We start from the raw sequence: 18866 nt of genomic DNA on the forward strand, positions 1-18866 counted from the left end.
TTTATAGAGGTAGATTACCTTTATTTTGATTTTGGATTTTTCCCTCCATGGGATTGTAAATTATTTTTCCCTCCTTAATTTGGAGGTTTGAGTAAATGAAAATGGAATGAATTCCCTCTTCAAATTTGTGTTGATGTGATGGCTGAAAATTAAGTGATTGCTCCTTGTTCAAATTTTAGTTTAAAATTTAATTTTGTCCTATCTTAATTTTATGTAAAGGAAATAGAGTAACCAAGGTGTAAAATTAAAAATAATAAGTCTAACTTATTTAAACAACCAAAATTAAATAAAGTGAAAGAAGAAACAATTTTTAACTAAAAAAAGTCAACCTATCTCACTTTCCACCTACTCACTTCATTTATTACACACTCTACCTTCTCACTTCATTAAATACACACTCTACTAATTTCTTAAAACTCGTGCCATAACTAATTGTTACTCTAAATGTGGGACGGAGGGAGTATATTTCTATACTAGAGGGAGGGAGCGATTATGTTATTTTCAATTCAACTCAAGGGGACATTTTAGACTCTCAGAACGGCCATGAGGGGGCGACCGCCCCCTGAGTCCGTTAGTGTCTATGTACATAAATTTGCTAACAGATCATAACAAACAGTAACTAATCTGAGTCTGTAATCTGTGAAGGATCAATCACCATTCCATGAATTTGCTTCGGTCTTCCAGAAGCATTCGTGCGAGAAGCAGATGAAACAGATTGGAGCTGCACACGAGACGGTATAGGCATCTCCTCAGAGCAACCAGAGATGCATAATGATCCAGATTCATCTTGCTGCCAGTACACTTGCACCATTACACCCCTACCATTTTCTGCTGATTCTGTTCCTGGAATACCAATAAACCTTGCTCCTATCGGAACCTGCATGTTTTCAAGGACCACATCATTAACTCTTCACATTTTGTGTATAAGATGTGTGCAGTAGCATACTTGAAGAGACGTCCCGGAGTTCAGCATGAGAGTGGCAAAGGTGCCCTCAGTCGCAGCACTTTCCATCTCCACCTGTTTTGCTTTATTCAGAAATACTTCTTCTAGAGTTGTTAGCCCGAGTTGGATGTCAGCTATGCCCAATTCCTTCTCTTTCTCCTGGAGCTCAGTGAAGAAGCTCTGGATATTGGGACAACAATTTTGAGCACCAGTTGCTAAGAAGATCAGTGAGATTGAAAATAAGTTGTTGTGTACCTTCAACAGCTTCTCCTTTTCGTGGGGAATAACGAAGGTCAAGAACGACTTGCTCTCCTCTTTAGGTGTAACATCCAAATGCTGCAATAACAAATCACAGAGTTATATTAATTTATACTCTCTCAGTATAGCTTTTTAAATAGCTGGGGTCAGACTCTTACAGATTTGAACAACTCTTTCACAGCTACATGTTGGGAGTTACTAACATCGTCCACAAAGCTTATATTGGCAATAAACCCCGTTCCAAACCGTGACTTCAACCTTATCGAAGTCCCTATGCAGCGAAGCCTGCCTTTCGCCATAATTCCTATTCGATCACCTAAGATATCCGCCTCTTCCATTGAATGAGTTGTTAGAATAATCGCACGTCCCCTCTTAGCCCCTTCGATGACATCCCAGACATGCCTCCTAGTTATTGGATCCATCCCAGTGGTCTGTCAGTTCAAAATGACCTTTTTATCAAATTAGCTTTGAGAAATTTATGTGGATATGTATGTTCAGATTTAAGAAGTGGAAAAAAATTCTCAACACACCGGCTCATCCATAATAAGCAACTTTGGTTCACCAATTAGGGCCATAGCAACACTAAGACGGCGTCTCATTCCCCCACTATAGCTACCAGCTCTGACTTTAGCTGATTCAGTAAGTTTCACTTCTCCTAATAATTTCTCAATATCCTGTTAAAAGGCAAAATGCTTGGTTTAGTTTTTCAGATAGAAGCAAGATAGTGATTTGGTATTGTTCAGTCTTACCCCATGAACTTAACATATCAGGAACCAAATAAGATTTGATAAAACTAAGAGATGAGTTTGGGTTTGGAGAGTCCGTACCGATTCAATCGAAGCAGGATTCAGACCTTTGATGTTGGCAAACAAGTAAAGGTGCTCTAGACCTGATAGTGCGTCCCACAGAACATCAAACTGTAGTATCAGCATAAGGAGAGTTAGTTTCCTTTTACAACATAACACAGTAAAAGTATTCTTGTCAGGCTAGAAATAGCTAGTCTTTTTAAGAATCTAATCATAGAATTTTCACTTTATTTAAGCTCACATTGAATAGTTACAACACTTTGTAACCACTGAAGCTTATTATTCGTTGGAGCCTATGGTAGCAAATCTTTACTTTCAAAACTTTTAATTCAGATTCAAACAAATAGAAAACAGTTTGTAATGTCCAAAAGTAGATTGGTGATTAACGACGCAAAAAATAATACCAAGTGAGCCTCCATTTTATCAAGTAGTCCAAAGTATAACTATATAACTCAAAGATGGCATGAGAAGTTTAAGGGGCAGAACCTGAGGACAGATTCCTATCATCCTCCGGATGGTCGACATCCCAGTAGAGTTTCGTATAGAATTCCCATAAATTAAAGCTGTGAACATAAATTTGAGAACAGGTTTACGGTCATAATTCGAAATAGAGGCCAGTAAACTTAATAATGCCAAGAGAAAATCTCCTCACCATCTCCACTAGTGACTGGTGTAATCCCAGTTAAACAATTGATAGCAGTCGTTTTCCCAGCTCCATTAGGTCCAAGAAGGCAAAAAAGCTGATCCTTAGGGAAGTTCATCCATATGCCCTGCAGGTAGGATATCCCCAATCTGATTCGGCATGCATTTTTCCAGACAAAAAAACTAAGAACTAAACAAACTTTATCTATATACTAGTGAAGCTTAATCACATTTATAAACTAATTCATCCAATCAACAGAAAATTATCATAGAACCAAATTATTTTGTTCAGGGAAACTAGTGACGTGTCTGAAATTTGGTAGTGATGTGCAGTACACATTCTATGCCCCAGTATGAATTAAACCATGACTATGAAGCTCCGTTTCTTGGCTAAAATTCAGTAACAAAGCAACTGCAGTAGAATTTGTAAGCAATCCTCTCCAGCAAGGCTATTAAAATACTCTAACAGGCACATCTCATGTGATTAACTTTACCTTGAGGGCATGGTATGGAGAGGTTCTCTTGCACCTGCAGCAACCAATACTTCTTTCTCCAGCATAAGTTTTCACAAGACCGCGTATTTGAACTGCAATGCTTGAGTCGACATTGGCACCTGCAGCTTGCTGTCTCACTATGGTTTCCTCTTCTTGTACATCCTCATCATCCGGATGAATGTTTTCCAGATGTGGAATTGAGCTCACACAACTGCAAACGCTTCCCTCTGAAATTGAAATAGGCATGTCAGAAACCTTAGCAACCAAGTAAAAACACACGTTAATTCGTTAACCAACAGAAGAAACATATACAGAGTACCTTCGGATTTGTTTCCACCTTTCCCAGTCCAGTACCCTGGAACTAGAAAGTAAAATGCAGATTTTCTTGCACCAGATGCATTTGGAAATATATTGTCCAAGTAGATAGCCAGAATGAACCACAAACAAGAAGTTGACACAAGCCATATGTAAATACCATTCTGATAATAGACAGAAATTTAAGGAAGTAAGTCAGCGAATGGCTCATATTCCAGAGTGTACAGAGTTGATAGAGTCTGAAGGTTTGACATACGATCGTTATGACACATTCTTCATCACCAGGTGTACATCTCAACCTCCCTTTCCAGCTGACACCGGGATCTTGAGGAGTTTCAGAAGCATGTGAAAGCAAATTCAAACCTGCTGCAAAAAGATTTGGTGGGAAGAATGACCACACAGTTTGGTAGATCTTTGAGAAGTCCCGACTATAAGGAAATCCAAACGTTGTGACAAGCTGAAAAATAATCCAAATCTCTGTTATCAGGGTAATCACAACGCCTTCAGTAATTTTCAAGTGAACTTCTGACCAAGTTACAAACCTGAGTCAAGAGGCCAATGATAAAGACGAAGTAGCCCACAGTTGTGGATGAAGATGACTTGCCAATAAAGGCAGACAGCATAAAGGCGAAACCAACCTGAGAAATAAAACAACAAATTATTCTATCACTCAGAATCTCCTTGTGCATTTTTCACAAGTCAAGACTTGGAAACAGATGTGAACTGAGGAAGTTTCGTGTTGGGATGATCAAACCTACCATACTCAATTGGAAAAGGTAAAACAAGAGGAAGACAACTGCGAAACTGTTGTTCAAAAAGAAATCAAATCCGAACATCATCCCAAAAAGTACTGTTAGAAGGGATGAAATAAGGGTTAGTATTCCCTCCCATGTGAACCATGATAACCAATATGCGGTATCATAAAGACCCATCATCGTCATAGTCTGTTATGAAAAGAACACAAAAGAACATGGATTAGTACCGAGAATTGCCAAGCTCATAATACAATTGCTCTTTTTAGCTGAAACGAATACCTGGCGAAGTTTGAGCTCCTTTTCCATTATCAAAGCACTAATTTGGAAGACAAAGGAAAACATGGAAATGGCCAGGAAAAAGGTCGGCCCTGCCCTCAGCATAGCAGAAGTTATTTCAAGTGTGGGGTGAGCGAATTCCTTTATACTTACAACCCAACTAAAGCTGGCATCTGAAATGTATGTAGTCAGATAATGAAGATACACTTCAGGTGAAGGTCAGATTAGAAACAAGTGTACATATTCGATGTAATGAGATGAATGAATGTAGTAGATGTCATACCTCCCACTAGAGATCTTGCAATTTCTCGCTCTGCAGCAATTTGCAGAGGAATTTGAAATTTGAACGTTGGATCTTCAAAATTCCCTCGCTTAGCAAGTGGAGTAGAATTAGTCTGTATCCCGTAGCTAATCACAGTAGCATTTCTGTCTCTGAAATGTAGAGCACCAGCGCTCTGCATCGGATTACTGGCTAGCCAATCGTCTGTTTCATCTGGTGTTCTGAAGTCTCTAACCTGCTCGAGCATGATATATAGTCCTTTACTTCTCATTGCAGCATCACACTCTTCAAGTGTGAAAAACTCTAAAATTACAAACTTAATATTACTACTATTATGCAGCATAATTCAAATATCAGAACTGGTATCATAGTATCTCATCATTAACCATATGGACTGATAGAGTTTGGATTGAGATACGTAACTAACAAAAGTGAAATTGAATTAGAAAAAACACAAACAATTCATCCTACTCTGGATTCTATGATATCACAAATCCACAAGACTGCACAATAAGCAATACTCAAAATGAATTTCTATAAAACCTAAATAGCGTAATCAAACAGTGAAACCAATCAAAATGATCAAACTAATTCAAAACGACATACTAATCGGATGAATTGAGAAACCTAAACATAAATTAGCCAAACATTAAAACACAAAAGCAAAAAAAAGAGCTCAAAATAGACCTTGTTTTCAGGAATAGGCCTGCCTGGGTTATTCGCCCTAATCCTCCGCACAATTTCTCGAATCCTCGCACTGTCATTCCCACTCCACACAAAGTCAAAGCACGGCAGCCTAGAGTAGTACTTGTCTTCGCACGGAGGAATAGGTGGCGCCACCAGTGCCTCAGGATCGGCATTGTTTCTGAACGAGGAGGAGGAGGCGTAACGCGCCTCAATGGCTTCCTGGATGAAGAAAAGGAGAGCGATGAAGAAAAGCGATGAGAAGAGCTGGAGGAAAGTGGAGCGCTTGTTCCGCCATGAGAGCAGGAGGTTTTTGAAGAGCAGAGCTTTGTATTGCTGCCACAGCAGTCGAGATCCTCTCTGTAGCTCCATCTATGGAGGTTTTTCTGGTTTTGCAGTGGTTGATTTTGGACTTAAAACTTTATATGCTGACATATGAAAATCATGATACAGATAAAAGGCGCGGCGAATATTGCTGTATTGACTGTTTTACCCCTGGATTTTATATGCTGAATTGCTGATTGATGAAACAAACGGACAGGCGAAATGGCGCAGGGAATATGGTACATTACTGTTTTACCCCTGGATTAATAAGCTAACAAGAGAATGCCTATATATTGAGCTTTGTATTATAAATTACATCTACAAAAGTATGTCTATCTTGAACTTTGACCTCTGTAAATATATTTTGCAATGACTAACTTACAATTTTAGTGCCTTGAGCTCTGCATAGATTTTTTGGCTTATTAAAAAAGTTTGGACTTATTTGAAATTACACATGTTTTAATAAAAAATTGTTAAAATAAATGAGGTAGAAGAAAAAAGTGTATCAAGTAGAAAATGCATCCTACCTTATAAAAAGAAAGAAATTTCATAAAATAAAATGTTTCTATAATTTTAGAAAATAGAAAAAATAAAAAGATTTCCATTTTTAGAAAACGGATGAGTGTATTCATTGATCGTAAATCATTTTTGTAAACTAAAGTTTTGTCTCTCTCTCAACTTCATGTTTGTAGTTATGTTCTTCATCATCCTTTCTTAAGTTGTGATCATTTTTCTGCACTTATTCAGAATAATATAAGCATTAAACAAATTGTAATAAAATAAATATCGTTGCCTTGCCTCCAACACATCTCGCATTGCTTTCACACAGATTAATAGTGGAGTATTGTTTATTCATACAAAAACATAACGGCTTAACTTCCAAATCAAAGTAATCGTGCGTGCTTGATAGTTGATATCTCAACATAATAATTTATTACCAATTAAAAATTATTAAATCTTTAATTGATTACATTAATATCTGTCTGACAAATTATGAGATCTATTATATTCTCCCTATTCACCAAAATAGGTTATGTTTGTTCATAATATACAATTTTTTTTTGTTATTAAAATATGTGTTGCACGCACTAATACCTATTTTTATTGGATTGAGGAGTATTTTGTAGTTGAATACAATTATTTATGGTCTACTTATTTGCTAGTATGCGTTGGAATTGGATACTGATAACGAATCTTTATAATAGCATAATTAGGACAGCTAATTAGCACAGTTCACGGGATATTGCAAAATAATAATAGTACTATGGATTTTCTAATACTTTTTTAATTTGGTATGAGATTACATATATATAATTTATATATAAATGCAGTATGTGAAATCATAGAAGAAATTCTGTTGTCCAGTTGACAAAACCTATATTTTATCTGCCCTTAATAATTATAGGTCATGATGAGTAACATCTTCTTAGTTTAACTACTTATTTTCCAACTTTTGACTTAATATTTTATTTTCAGAGTAGCGTGGATTATTATTAAAATATTAACCAGGAAATCAAGAATATCTTGAAAATAATAATCCTTCTTTACTTAAAAGAAATTAAATTTCAATTGGGTAATCGTAAAATTAGGTTATGACTGAGTACTATTCCTCGCGTATAATTTAGCCACATAATTTGCAAATTGAAGATGTAAACCATATCCAATAGTACACATTTAAAAGTTAAAACTCACATACTTGTGTTTATTGAAATTTGTTTAGTCTACTCAAACAATTTTTTGACATAACAAGTGCTTTTAAACCTGCCCAAAATTCTTTTCTTTTAACAATTTTTCGGGTGAGGGGCTTTATAGTCATTAGAATCCATATAAATTCCGCGAAATTCAATTGCGTGAAAGGGTAGTTATGTCAATTCCGACTCTGTTCATATATTCCGTTGGAATGTCAGTTTATAAGTTCTCACTTTCAATAACTCGTAGGGAAAATGAGAAATAATTCCATTGCACCAGCTGAAGTTTCGACAAAAATGGCGGATTCTGCGAATGCGCCGTCGAGTTTTTGGACCCAGGCCAATGCGTTGCTGAGGAAGAATTTGACTTTTCAGGCGAGTTTTTCACATAGTTAAATGGTTCTGCATCAAATTTTGGATTTCTTTTTAAATAGCATTTCTGCTCTTCTGCTTACTTCTATTAGGTTTATTATTTAAACGCAATCGATGATTCAGTCATTGCACTGTGGGTTCAGCTGTCTGTTTTGATTGAATGTGAGTTGTTTGAGGTTAGATTTAGTCGACTTTTCCCCATTTGATGCATGGTGTGACTCGATTGTAGGTAGGACCTTGATGTTTGATACTCGATTTCAAATAAGTTTATTTGATAGTAGTTATTAGTCTCACTAGTTCAAGGTTCAAAATTTTGGGACTGATTTTGTCGTGGATTCGAATTTTGATATATCCCACGCTTTCCCTTTGCAGAAACGAAATATGATAACAAACCTTCAACTAGCTTTATCCCCATTATTCCTCTGTTTGTTGCTTGTTCTCGTCCAAAATTTGGTGGACAATGAGTTAGACAAGCCCTCAAACAGGTGTGGTTGCACTTGCGTTGATACTGACGGGAATGGTCAATGCGGAACAAAATGTGGGATAGAATACTCGACTTTGGACCAAGGGTTCAGCTGTCCTATTCCACATCCACCAGAATGGCCTCCATTATTACAGATACCAGAGGAAAAATTTCGTGCTGTGAGAACTGATTTTAACTCATATCAAGACTTACCTAATGATTCATGCAAGAGAACAGGTTCATGTCCGGCAACTATGCTTATTACAGGGAAGAACCAAACATTTGCACAGAGTAAGTCGTCTCTTCATCTAATTTATTCCATGATATGTAAAAAAGTATCTAGTTTGTTGTGTTTGTCAAGAGCATGTGGGAAATCTGAAAAATCCTCTCGTGACTTGATAGGTGTGGCTGGAAACATGTTCTCAACAACACCATTGACTATAAATTTCTCCAATATACTATACAGCCTTGCTGATGCTGCCTTGGTTAGTTCTATTTGTTTTTGTATTTGTCAAATTTCTACATTAAGTTTCAGTTCTTTTTTTTTATAGGAATGTGGGTAGATCTTCATTGTTAAGACTGCAAATGCTTTAGTAATATATCTTGACAACTTACACATGAAAGTGTGGTGTATCAGGGTTCGGGAAGAAGTCCTGAGAATACCAATTTTCTAGATGCAGCGTTTTTTTCTAACACTCCTATTGATTTTCTTCAACCTCAATGTGCATCCAACTCTCAATCCTCTATTCCTTTAAAATTAAGTTCTGCTACAATACAGCAAGGTAGCTTTTATCAGTAAAATTCTTCAATAATGTTTATTTGATTTGTCAAACAATAAACATTATGTGTATATGGTAGTTTCACTTACTTTTCATGATACAACTATGAAATTGTGTATCAAACTCAGATGTACGTTGCGTTCAAAGCTTGCATTTATGGAGAAACAGTTCTTCAGAGATAAATGATGAGCTTTACAAGGGTTATCGTAAAGGGAACCCGGAGCGACAAATTAATGAGATTGTAGCAGGTCTGTCAAAATTGCAACACTGTGCTGTAAATTCATCACTTTATGTGAATTACCAAGTTCATTCCCACTTTTGCAGCCTATGATTTTCTCAATTCAAATGAGAATCTGTTAAATGTTACTATATGGTACAATTCTACATACAAGAATGATACAGCCAGTCAACCTCTTGCTTTGACACGGGTGGCTCGTTCAGTAAATCTGGTATCTAAATCCTCCGTTCTCAAGCTTTTAGTTACTAATGATAGGTTCTGCATCACAAACATGACAAAGGTTCTTCATTTCTGTAATCCAAAAATCTTTTTTCTGTTTGGTGGAGAAGAGTGGGGGAAGCTGGGAAGGGGTGGAATATATTTCCATTAACATTTAGATTTAGGAAAGACCATAGGAAAAGAAGATTTAGCTCAAATATTTCCGCGGCCATGAGAGAAATCCATGAGTTCCATCATAAAACCAATTGGTGATAGGAGTGGCCCATGAGTTTTATATACTAGTTTCAGTTTTCTCTTGACACCGATGTGGGATAGTTATGTGTATTTTTTAGTTTCAATTGCCAACAATATATAAGTATTATTTCTCTTGAAATATAACCACTAAGACTTGCTTGCTCTGTATGGAATGTCGTGTGAATCGTTTTTGTGCATCGGTATGAAATTCGCTTTTATCTTTGCAGATGCATTATTTGGTTGATGTGTGCCTGACAGTTATCTTTTTGTGAAACTTTATTGTTTGTCAACAATGTGATATATTATGGATCAAGTTTTTCTTTTAATGAAATACTAGATCCATCATGCTACTTTTGTATATGCCCATGCAGGCATCAAATGCATATCTCCAGTTTCTACTAGGACCAGCTACGAAAGTGCTTTTTGAGTTTGTAAAAGAAATGCCGAAACCTGAAACAAAACGCAAGATGGATTTTGCCAATCTCCTTGGGCCAGTCTTTTTTATTTGGGTTATTGTTCAGCTGTTCCCTGTAAGTTATCAAAGTCATTTCCTAAATGTTGAATTGATCATGAACTGTATTTTTGGGTTTGAATCTTAGGTAAGTTTTGTAATTACTAAATTAAAGATAGATATTAGCATAGGGAATGTATGTGGCTTATTTATTATACAGAGAAATAATCCATAGTCAAACTTACAGACCACAATAGTTCTTCTTATGGGTTTCAGAATATTTACATGTGCATTTCATTCAGCTCGTTTGATTTTACAGTTTAATTTAGGACTTAGGACTCCCAAACTTCCCTTTGTCTTTTTCTGTAGGTCTATTACTTATGATTTATGAACTTATTTTGATTTTTTAAATTTACAGAGGCTCAGCCTTTTTATACACACAGGCAACTTGTTTAGCACCAATGTTGCCAACTATAACTCATACATGTGTCTGTATTTTCAGGTTATGCTGACATCACTAGTTTACGAGAAACAACTCAGACTGAGAATTATGATGAAGATGCATGGACTTGGTGATGGACCTTACTGGATGATATCTTATGCATATTTTCTTGCAATATCTTCAATCTACATGATATGCTTTGTGGTATTTGGATCAGGCATAGGTAGTTATTTCAAGAGCTGAGCTATCTGCGATTCTTTTATCCTTTATCAATTATATAGAAGTTGTTTAATTACTGGAATATTTGACTTGCAGGTTTAAAATTCTTCACACTAAATGATTACAGCATTCAGTTTGTATTTTATTTCCTCTACATAAACTTGCAAGTGTCTCTAGCTTTTCTTGTAGCTGGTTTATTCTCAAACATGAAGACTGCTACAGGTTCGACCACCAAATGAGCACCATTTTAGTCATTATTTGTTTTGTATGCTACGTATTAATTCAAACATTCTATAACCTATAATTGTCAGTTGTGGGCTATATGATGTTATTTGGAACTGGGTTCTTGGGTGGCTATCTCTTCCATTACTTTCTTGAAGATTCTTCATTTCCAAGTAAGCAAACATATTAACCATCTTGTCTGGGAATTTTTGTAGATATCATTTAGGATATATTTTAGCCAATTTTGTCTGATATCTAATTTTGGCATATTCTGAATATTTTCTTTTCGTAGTATCGGTAAATTGCTGTCCTAGAATATGCTATCTTGAAAAGGAATTGGAGGAAGCCAATATCTGGCATTCCATGCTTTACAGTTTACTATATTTAGTATAGTTATTTATTCAAATTACATAGAACTGAATTTGTTTGTCATTATGAAGACTTTTAAAGGCCCACTTCCCTTCTTTAATATTTAAGAATCATATTGATGCTGTCTGAATTGAAATTCAGAAAGGGAAGGTTATAATGACTTGTACTAAGTAAGTATATCTCTAGAAATTAGGCAGAAAGTTTGTTTTTTGAATTATGAACTGGACTGTACAATAAACTTAGTAAATTTTAAATCATTCGACTTCTTCATTTTCAGCACTGGGGTATTGTTTCTAACATTTGTATTATCTTATAAGAAGAGCAACCATCTTCCTATATATTGCAGAAGCTGGAATAATAGCTATGGAACTATATCCAGGATTCGCCCTTTATCGTGGATTGTATGAGTTTGCGCAATATTCTTTTGCTGGGAATTCCATGGGAACTGATGGAATGCGATGGAATGATTTAAGTGATGGAAAAAACGGGATGAGAGAGGTCATGATTATTATTGCATTGGAATGGTTAATTGTTGTTGGTGTTGCATATTATGTAGATCAAGTTGTGTCATCGGGAAGAGGTCCCCTGTTTTTCTTGCGGAGGCACCAAAAGAACATCTCGTCATCCTTTCGTAAATCTAGCCTGCAATGGCAACGATCTAAAGTTTTCATTCAGATTGATAAACAGGATGTTGAGCAAGAGGTAAACTGATATTAGCCCTTGTAGAGTATAACTCTAGAAGTGCTACTTACTGCTATAAGGATTCTGATATTCAAATACTCCATGTATAAAGTTATTTTGTCTAACTAAGTTCCGAATTATATTTGTGGTTTTCCATGTGTAAAGTTATTTTTCTTCAGTAAGGTAAGTATGGTTAGTGAATAGTGAATACCTTGGACAAGAAATGGCATTTTATAAGATCTGTATTACACCATGATTTTATGCTAATCAAGATTTGGTTTTAAAGGGATTCGTATGCTCAGTTTCTCTATTTGTTATTTTGGCTGCTGAATCTCTATCATCGAATTTCACTGTTTCGCTTTGTTGATTTACGTCAGAGGGAGAGAGTTGAAAAATTGCTACTTGAATCAAGTAAAACTCATGCAATCATCTGCCATAATCTCAAAAAGATATATCCAGGCAGGGACGGAAACCCAGAGAAATTTGCAGTGAGAGGCCTCTCACTTGCTTTGTCACAGGGGGAATGCTTTGGCATGCTCGGTCCTAATGGTGCAGGCAAAACATCATTCATTAATATGGTCAGTTTACAATCTTGCAGCCCATCAGAGATTCTACTCTTGTTTTGCCATACAATTTAACATATGATTATGCGTAGTTAATTAGTTTTTAGGTATTTTACTTATATCAACCATGCAGAAGTATCGAAGCTCAATTGCCTACTGACGTTTTTGGTCCTGCAGATGATTGGGCTCATAAAGCCCACTTCTGGAAGTGCATATGTTCAGGAACAAGATATATCGATTGATATGAACAGAATATACACTAGCATGGGTGTCTGTCCCCAGCATGAGTATGCATTGATTTGCTATCATTTGGATAGGATATTTGGTTGAATTTCAGAATCCTTCATTGAAAAAAAAACTGATTGCAGCTTACTATGGGAAACTTTAACGGGAAGAGAGCATCTACTTTTCTATGGAAGGCTTAAAAATCTCAAGGGGGACTCCTTATTACATGTAAGTCTATAATTTTCCTGCAAGAAATGACAGGGAACCACATCAACTCTAATACAGAGTTCCTGTGTTGAATTGTTTGGCTGTTACTTGTAATTGTCGATCAAAGATGTGTCAGGCATACAAAAATCAAATGATTTTCTTCAAGTGACCAGAGATGTATATGGAACATGAATGAGACTTTGCATGAACGTAATGTAGGGTTATTTATTTACCGTGTACGTCTATATTTTGACACAGGCTGTGGAAGAGTCTTTAAAGAGTGTGAACTTATTTCATGGTGGGGTGGCAGACAAGCAAGCACGCAAATATAGTGGTGGCATGAAGAGGAGGCTAAGCGTTGCCATTTCACTTATTGGAGATCCAAAAGTACAACTGGATCCTCGCCTACGTTTCGAGTTATGTTATGACATCAACTTTGGTGGCTAATTGTTCTAAAACTCTCCGACAGGTAGTGTACATGGATGAACCAAGTACCGGGCTTGATCCTGCTTCACGAAACATGTTGTGGAACGTAGTCAAGCGAGCCAAACAAAACAGAGCTATAATTCTCACTAGTAATTGCTTTGCTCTCTCTTGTGCCGCCGACCCCATGAACCACTTTCCTTATAGACATCAGTTTACACCTTTTTAATATTTCAGCCCATTCGATGGAAGAGGCGGAGCATTTATGTGATCGTCTTGGAATTTTCGTGGATGGAAGCCTGCAATGTGTAGGAAACCCTAAAGAGGTAAAGTATTACTACTCACGGGGCATGTAATCATAAGTTAGCGTTTACATATCCAAAACTCACATATTCATGTATCTTATCTTCCAACTGCAGCTCAAGGCTAGATATGGAGGATCGTATGTGTTCACGATGACAACATCCCCCGAACATGAGCAGGAAGTGGAGAACCTAGTACGAAACCTATCCCCAAACGCTATCAAGATATACCAGATCTCAGGGACACAAAAGTTTGAGTTGCCAAAGCAAGAGATAAGAATAGCAGATGTGTTTGAGGCAGTGGAGAAGGCGAAGAGTAGGTTCACAGTTCAAGCATGGGGCCTCGCGGATACAACATTAGAGGATGTCTTTATCAAGGTTGCAAGAGGGGCTCAAACATTCAACACTCTCTCATAATAGCAGATTGCTACTCCAACAGATGCTTCAATGTAAAATATTCGATTTTTAGGCATACTGTGGACTTTCTATTGGATTTTTATCACATGTATTTCTATACGTAGTTTACAAATACTCTTCTACAAGTAAATAGTTTATATTCAGGTTTAGACACGAAAAGTGAATTTGTTGCTAAATAAGATCCAAATTTTTATATTTGAATGGGTAGCTTTGGAATATTTTTGATAGTTTAATGGTACCGTATGTTTGAATTTGTTTCATGTGTTTAAGAAAAGTGTCCAAAACATACTGTTGGAATAAGGAAATTAATTAATTGGAGAATAAGAAGGCAAGTGATGAAGATATGGCAAGAATAAAGAAGGAAATCAATGAAGATTATGGAAAATCAAATAAAAAGGATATTAGTATAATTAGAATATAATTTCCATTTTTAGCTAGAATTACAGTCTATATATAGTTGTGTAACCATGGAGAGAATAGAATTCAAGTCATTCACAATGTAGTCTTTAAAGTTCTCTCCGTCTTTTACTCTCTGCAATAGTATTTTATTTTCCGCATTTTACTTTTCAACATGGTATCAGAGCAGGTTCGATCATAGAGATCGATCACTGTCTCTATAAAAAAAAATCCAAAAAACCCTAAACAAGCCTTCATCATCGTCCCTTTCCCAAAACAAGCCAAAAACCTAGCGTTCTCCGATTCAACTAAAAAATAATTTCCCCCAAAAATCAAAATCCTTCCTCAAAACCCCAGCCTCCGTCGAGGTGTATATATACACAGAGAGAGAGACATGAATTCAAGATGGCAGGGTTGCAGAGATCAGCAGTATCATTCAGTAGACAAGGATCCTTGGGACTCCTATGGGACGACAAATTCCTTTCTGAGAGCTGAACAAGCCAGCCTACCAACAAAAGGAAGAATACGAAAACAAGAGATCTCAAAACCTCAAGTCGGGCGACAAATCAGCCGCAGCATACGCCGCCGAGAATTCCGCTGTAAGCGGCAGAATCGCAATCGAGAGGAGCCGATCCAGCGGCGGACGCGTCAACCGGGGGAGAGCTCCGCCGCCGCTCGAGCCGCCGTCCCCTAGGGTTTCCGCTTGCTGACTCTGCGGCGCCTTCGGCAACAGCGGCAAGACGCGCCGCCGGCCGCCCAAGGCTGCCAAGCGCGTGATGTGATTCCGCTTGTTTATCTCAAATCTCCCGGAAACAGCCTGTTGCCGGCTTCTGACTTGGAATCCGTCACATGGGGAGAGGCTGTCACCATGAAGAAGGGGTTGTCGAGGCGGTTGACGACAGGAGAAGCTCCGAGAAAGCAATCTTGGAGTCATGGTGGCCAAGCTGAAGACTAAGTGGCCGAAGTTTACATACACCTATGAGTCGGTGGAGGAACCGCCACGGACGGACAAGAAGGCTGCAGAGGAGCAGTCATGGAAGAGATCGAGTCTACACCCCCTGTTAAGTTTGAGGAATATGAAGATGATAACGATGCTGGAAATTTCTCAGATGATGCGCCAATGAAGCGGCAGAAGTTGAGCCAGCATGATATTTCTGAACTGTCATCTAAACAAATTGATGTTGTACCACCTTCCCCAAGTGATTCTACAGTAAGGAAAGTTGCAAACAAGCTTGCAAGTTTTGTGGCCAAGAATGGAAGGCAATTTGAGCATGTAACTAAGCAGAAAAATCCCTGAGATACCCCCTTCAAATTCTTGTTCGATGAAAGTTGTCCAGATTACAAGTACTATGAATATACACTCAGTGAAGAGGAAAAGGCATTGTCCCAAACCAAAGATTCACTTACATCAGAAAGTGGTAATGCACCTCCCAATCAAGTGGCCAGTAGGCCTAGTGCCCAAAGATCACAACATCAGCATTCTAAGTATCAAATTCCACCTTCAGCATTATATGAAACCACATGTCACAAAGGAGCATCCTATGGATCATCACAAACAATTGGAAGATATGGTGAATCAAGTGCCCCATCTGACTCAGATCATATAGCAATGATGGAGTACTACATGAAGAAGGCTGCACAAGAAGAGAAGCTGAGGCCTCCTAAACACTCAAAGGATGAGATGCCCCCAACTCCTCTCCAAATCTATAATGGTCGTGAAGGCCAAACATGACCTATAATGAGAGAGCGAGTAAGCTGCAAAGGCGCCACCCACATGTCGGTGGAGCCAGGAAAGATTGGTAGCAAGACAACCCGGGAAGACAAAGCAGCCGGAGAATTATCCGGCCGAGGGAGAGAGGTTAGCCCCAACCGGATAATTATTCGAGATGATTGGAGTAGCGCCTATGCCAGAGAAGAGAAGATAGCTAGAGCTAATGTCGCCGCCACACAGACGCTGTGAAGAGTTGACGGGAATGGGATGGCGTCTAGAGGACGTTGAGAACCTGTTACCAAAAGACGATGTTAAAGGAACAGCCTCGGGAAAAAGCCAAAGCCAATAAGAGAAGATGAGGCCTTCTTAAACTAAATGGGAGAAGATAGTGTCGCCACACAGAGATGGGGGACGCACAATGGCAGCGAAACGTCGGATGTTGAAGAAATAGAAACTGGATTGAAGGAGTGACGGGAGAATTCTCACCGTCGAGAAATGAGCAGACTTCGGATGGACGACCAAAAGTATTGTCAGAGAAGTATTCTCACCACGAAGTTCGGCAATAACTCGGTGGAGATGGTATGGTTTGAGAGTGTGTCACCGAGGAAAAACCCATGAAGAAACATAAAGGAGACTGATGGTTTCAGGTCTTCACTTTTAGAGAAGGAAAAATGAAATGAAAATAATGAGCTCATAGTTTGAGCTGGAATGGACCGAGAATGGTCTTAAGATTGGCTCCTAGATACGAGCAAAAACTGTCTAGATTAGCTCCTCGACACGAGTCAAAACTGTCAGAATTAGCTCCTCGACACGAGTCAAAACTGTCCAAATGAGCTCCTCGACAAGAGTCAAAACTGTCAGAATTAGCTCCTCGACAAGAGTCAAAACTGTCTAAGATGGCTCCTGGATACGAGCTAAAACTATCTAAGATAGCTCCTAAATATGAGTAAAAACTGTTTAGACAAGCTCCCGGACACGAGTTAAAACGGTCTAAATTTGCTCCTTGACACGAGTTAAAACTGTCTAGATTGGCTCCTTGACACGAGTTAAAACTGTTTAGATTAGCTCTTTGACACGAGTTAAAACCGTCAACAAAAAATTGAAGAACTCCTTGAAACGAGTTTAAACTTTCAATGATGAATGAAGAGCTCCTTGAAAGGAGTCTAAACTTTCAATGAAGAAAAAATAACTCTTTGATACGAGTATAAACTATCAATGATGAATTGAAGAAGCTCTATGATACGAGCATAAACTGTCAATGGAAATTGAAGAACTCTTAAATACGAGTATAAATTATTTATCAAATTAAAGATCGTGTAAGTTAAGTGTCGAAAAAACTCGATACTTAACTTGAGGGGGAGTGTTGGAATAAGGAAATTAATTAATTGGAGAACAAGAAGGCAAGTGATGAAGATATGGCAAGAATAAAGAAGGAAATCAATGAAGATTATGGAAAATCAAATAAAAAGGATATTAGTATAATTAGAATATAATTTCCATGTTTAGCTAGAATTATAGTCTATATATAGTTGTGTAACCATGGAGAGAATAGAATTCAAGTCATTCACAATGTAGTCTTTAAAGTTCTCTCCGTCTTTTACTCTCTGCAATAGTATTTTATTTTCCGCATTTTACTTTTCAACAATGATAGAAATCCATGGGTTCCATCCTAAAACCAATTGGTGATAGGAGGAGGGGCCCATGAGACTTATATACTAGTTTCAGTTTTCTCTTGACACCGATGTGAGACAGTTATATATTATATTTTTAGTTTCAATTGCCAACACATACAAATATCTCCCATTCATATGCTTTTTTATAAGGAAAATAACATAAATATGTACTACTAGTTTCCAAGCTAACATTTGATCATATGTTGAAACAGGTTTTTCATGTGCAGTATCTGTAATGGTGACTTAACTCTTTGTGGGATCAAATAAGCTCGCGATAAAGATGGAAGCCAAGCCACTCAAAAAGCCAAGTACCCCAATCAATCAAGCCCCCCACACATACTGGAATCTTGGTGGCCATGCAAATGGCAACATCCTGTCTCACGAGATCCACCTCGCTTCTAAGATCATGCCCGTGGATGACAGACGATCTCCTCTGTCAAGGGGACACCACTTCCTCCAGCCTCACAATAGGGTGAAGGTTGGTTGAGGTGGCCGGTGGACATGATATCAACTATTTCTTGGACAGGGTGCATGGGAAGGAGAGGCGGCTGTCGTGCTTGATGAGGAGGTGTGGACTAATCAGATTGGGATGCAGACGCAGATTTATACTAGCAATATGTTTGGGTGATACTGTGGGGAAAAATGGGGTTGTTTATAGAAGATATAGTGTTGGAGACTGGAGGATATCCTGATTCTGTTAATCATCCTTATTTTACATGTGGTTTATAGACTTACAGCTAGTTAGATCAGTATTATGCTGTCATGTTGCAGATTTGTGTTGTTTTGATGCTATGA

The 18866-nt window shown here is 37.7% G+C and overlaps 2 protein-coding genes and 1 pseudogene across 2 annotated transcripts; 2 read left to right on the forward strand and 1 right to left on the reverse strand.

Annotated features, from left to right (window-relative positions):
• Positions 1-326: 326 nt before the first annotated feature.
• Positions 327-5842, reverse strand: LOC121746925 (ABC transporter A family member 2-like). The gene is made up of 16 exons (XM_042140885.1): positions 5457-5842; positions 4773-5004; positions 4493-4662; positions 4217-4402; positions 4001-4096; positions 3715-3915; positions 3463-3622; positions 3144-3370; positions 2660-2777; positions 2494-2570; positions 2029-2118; positions 1732-1875; positions 1360-1632; positions 1199-1279; positions 947-1123; positions 327-877 (listed from the first exon to the last, which is right to left on the reverse strand). Exons 1-16 carry the CDS (start codon positions 5823-5825, stop codon positions 620-622), a joined length of 2859 nt encoding a protein of 952 aa, XP_041996819.1. The 5' UTR covers positions 5826-5842; the 3' UTR covers positions 327-619.
• A 1920-nt stretch (positions 5843-7762) lies between these two features.
• LOC121747104 (ABC transporter A family member 7-like) lies at positions 7763-14429 on the forward strand. Its single transcript, XM_042141089.1, has 18 exons — positions 7763-7840; positions 8210-8591; positions 8703-8785; positions 8938-9082; positions 9208-9327; positions 9404-9528; positions 10142-10300; positions 10724-10886; positions 10979-11104; positions 11194-11277; positions 11820-12175; positions 12532-12732; positions 12895-13004; positions 13086-13170; positions 13408-13536; positions 13619-13724; positions 13810-13898; positions 13992-14429. The coding sequence occupies exons 1-18, from the start codon at positions 7763-7765 to the stop codon at positions 14289-14291; spliced, it is 2841 nt and encodes a 946-aa protein (XP_041997023.1). The 3' UTR covers positions 14292-14429.
• A 767-nt stretch (positions 14430-15196) lies between these two features.
• LOC121747493 lies at positions 15197-16447 on the forward strand (annotated as a pseudogene).
• The last annotated feature ends 2419 nt before the right edge of the window (positions 16448-18866 follow it).

This window comes from Salvia splendens, chromosome 9, assembly GCF_004379255.2.
Source record: "Salvia splendens isolate huo1 chromosome 9, SspV2, whole genome shotgun sequence".
Taxonomy (NCBI): domain Eukaryota; kingdom Viridiplantae; phylum Streptophyta; class Magnoliopsida; order Lamiales; family Lamiaceae; genus Salvia; species Salvia splendens.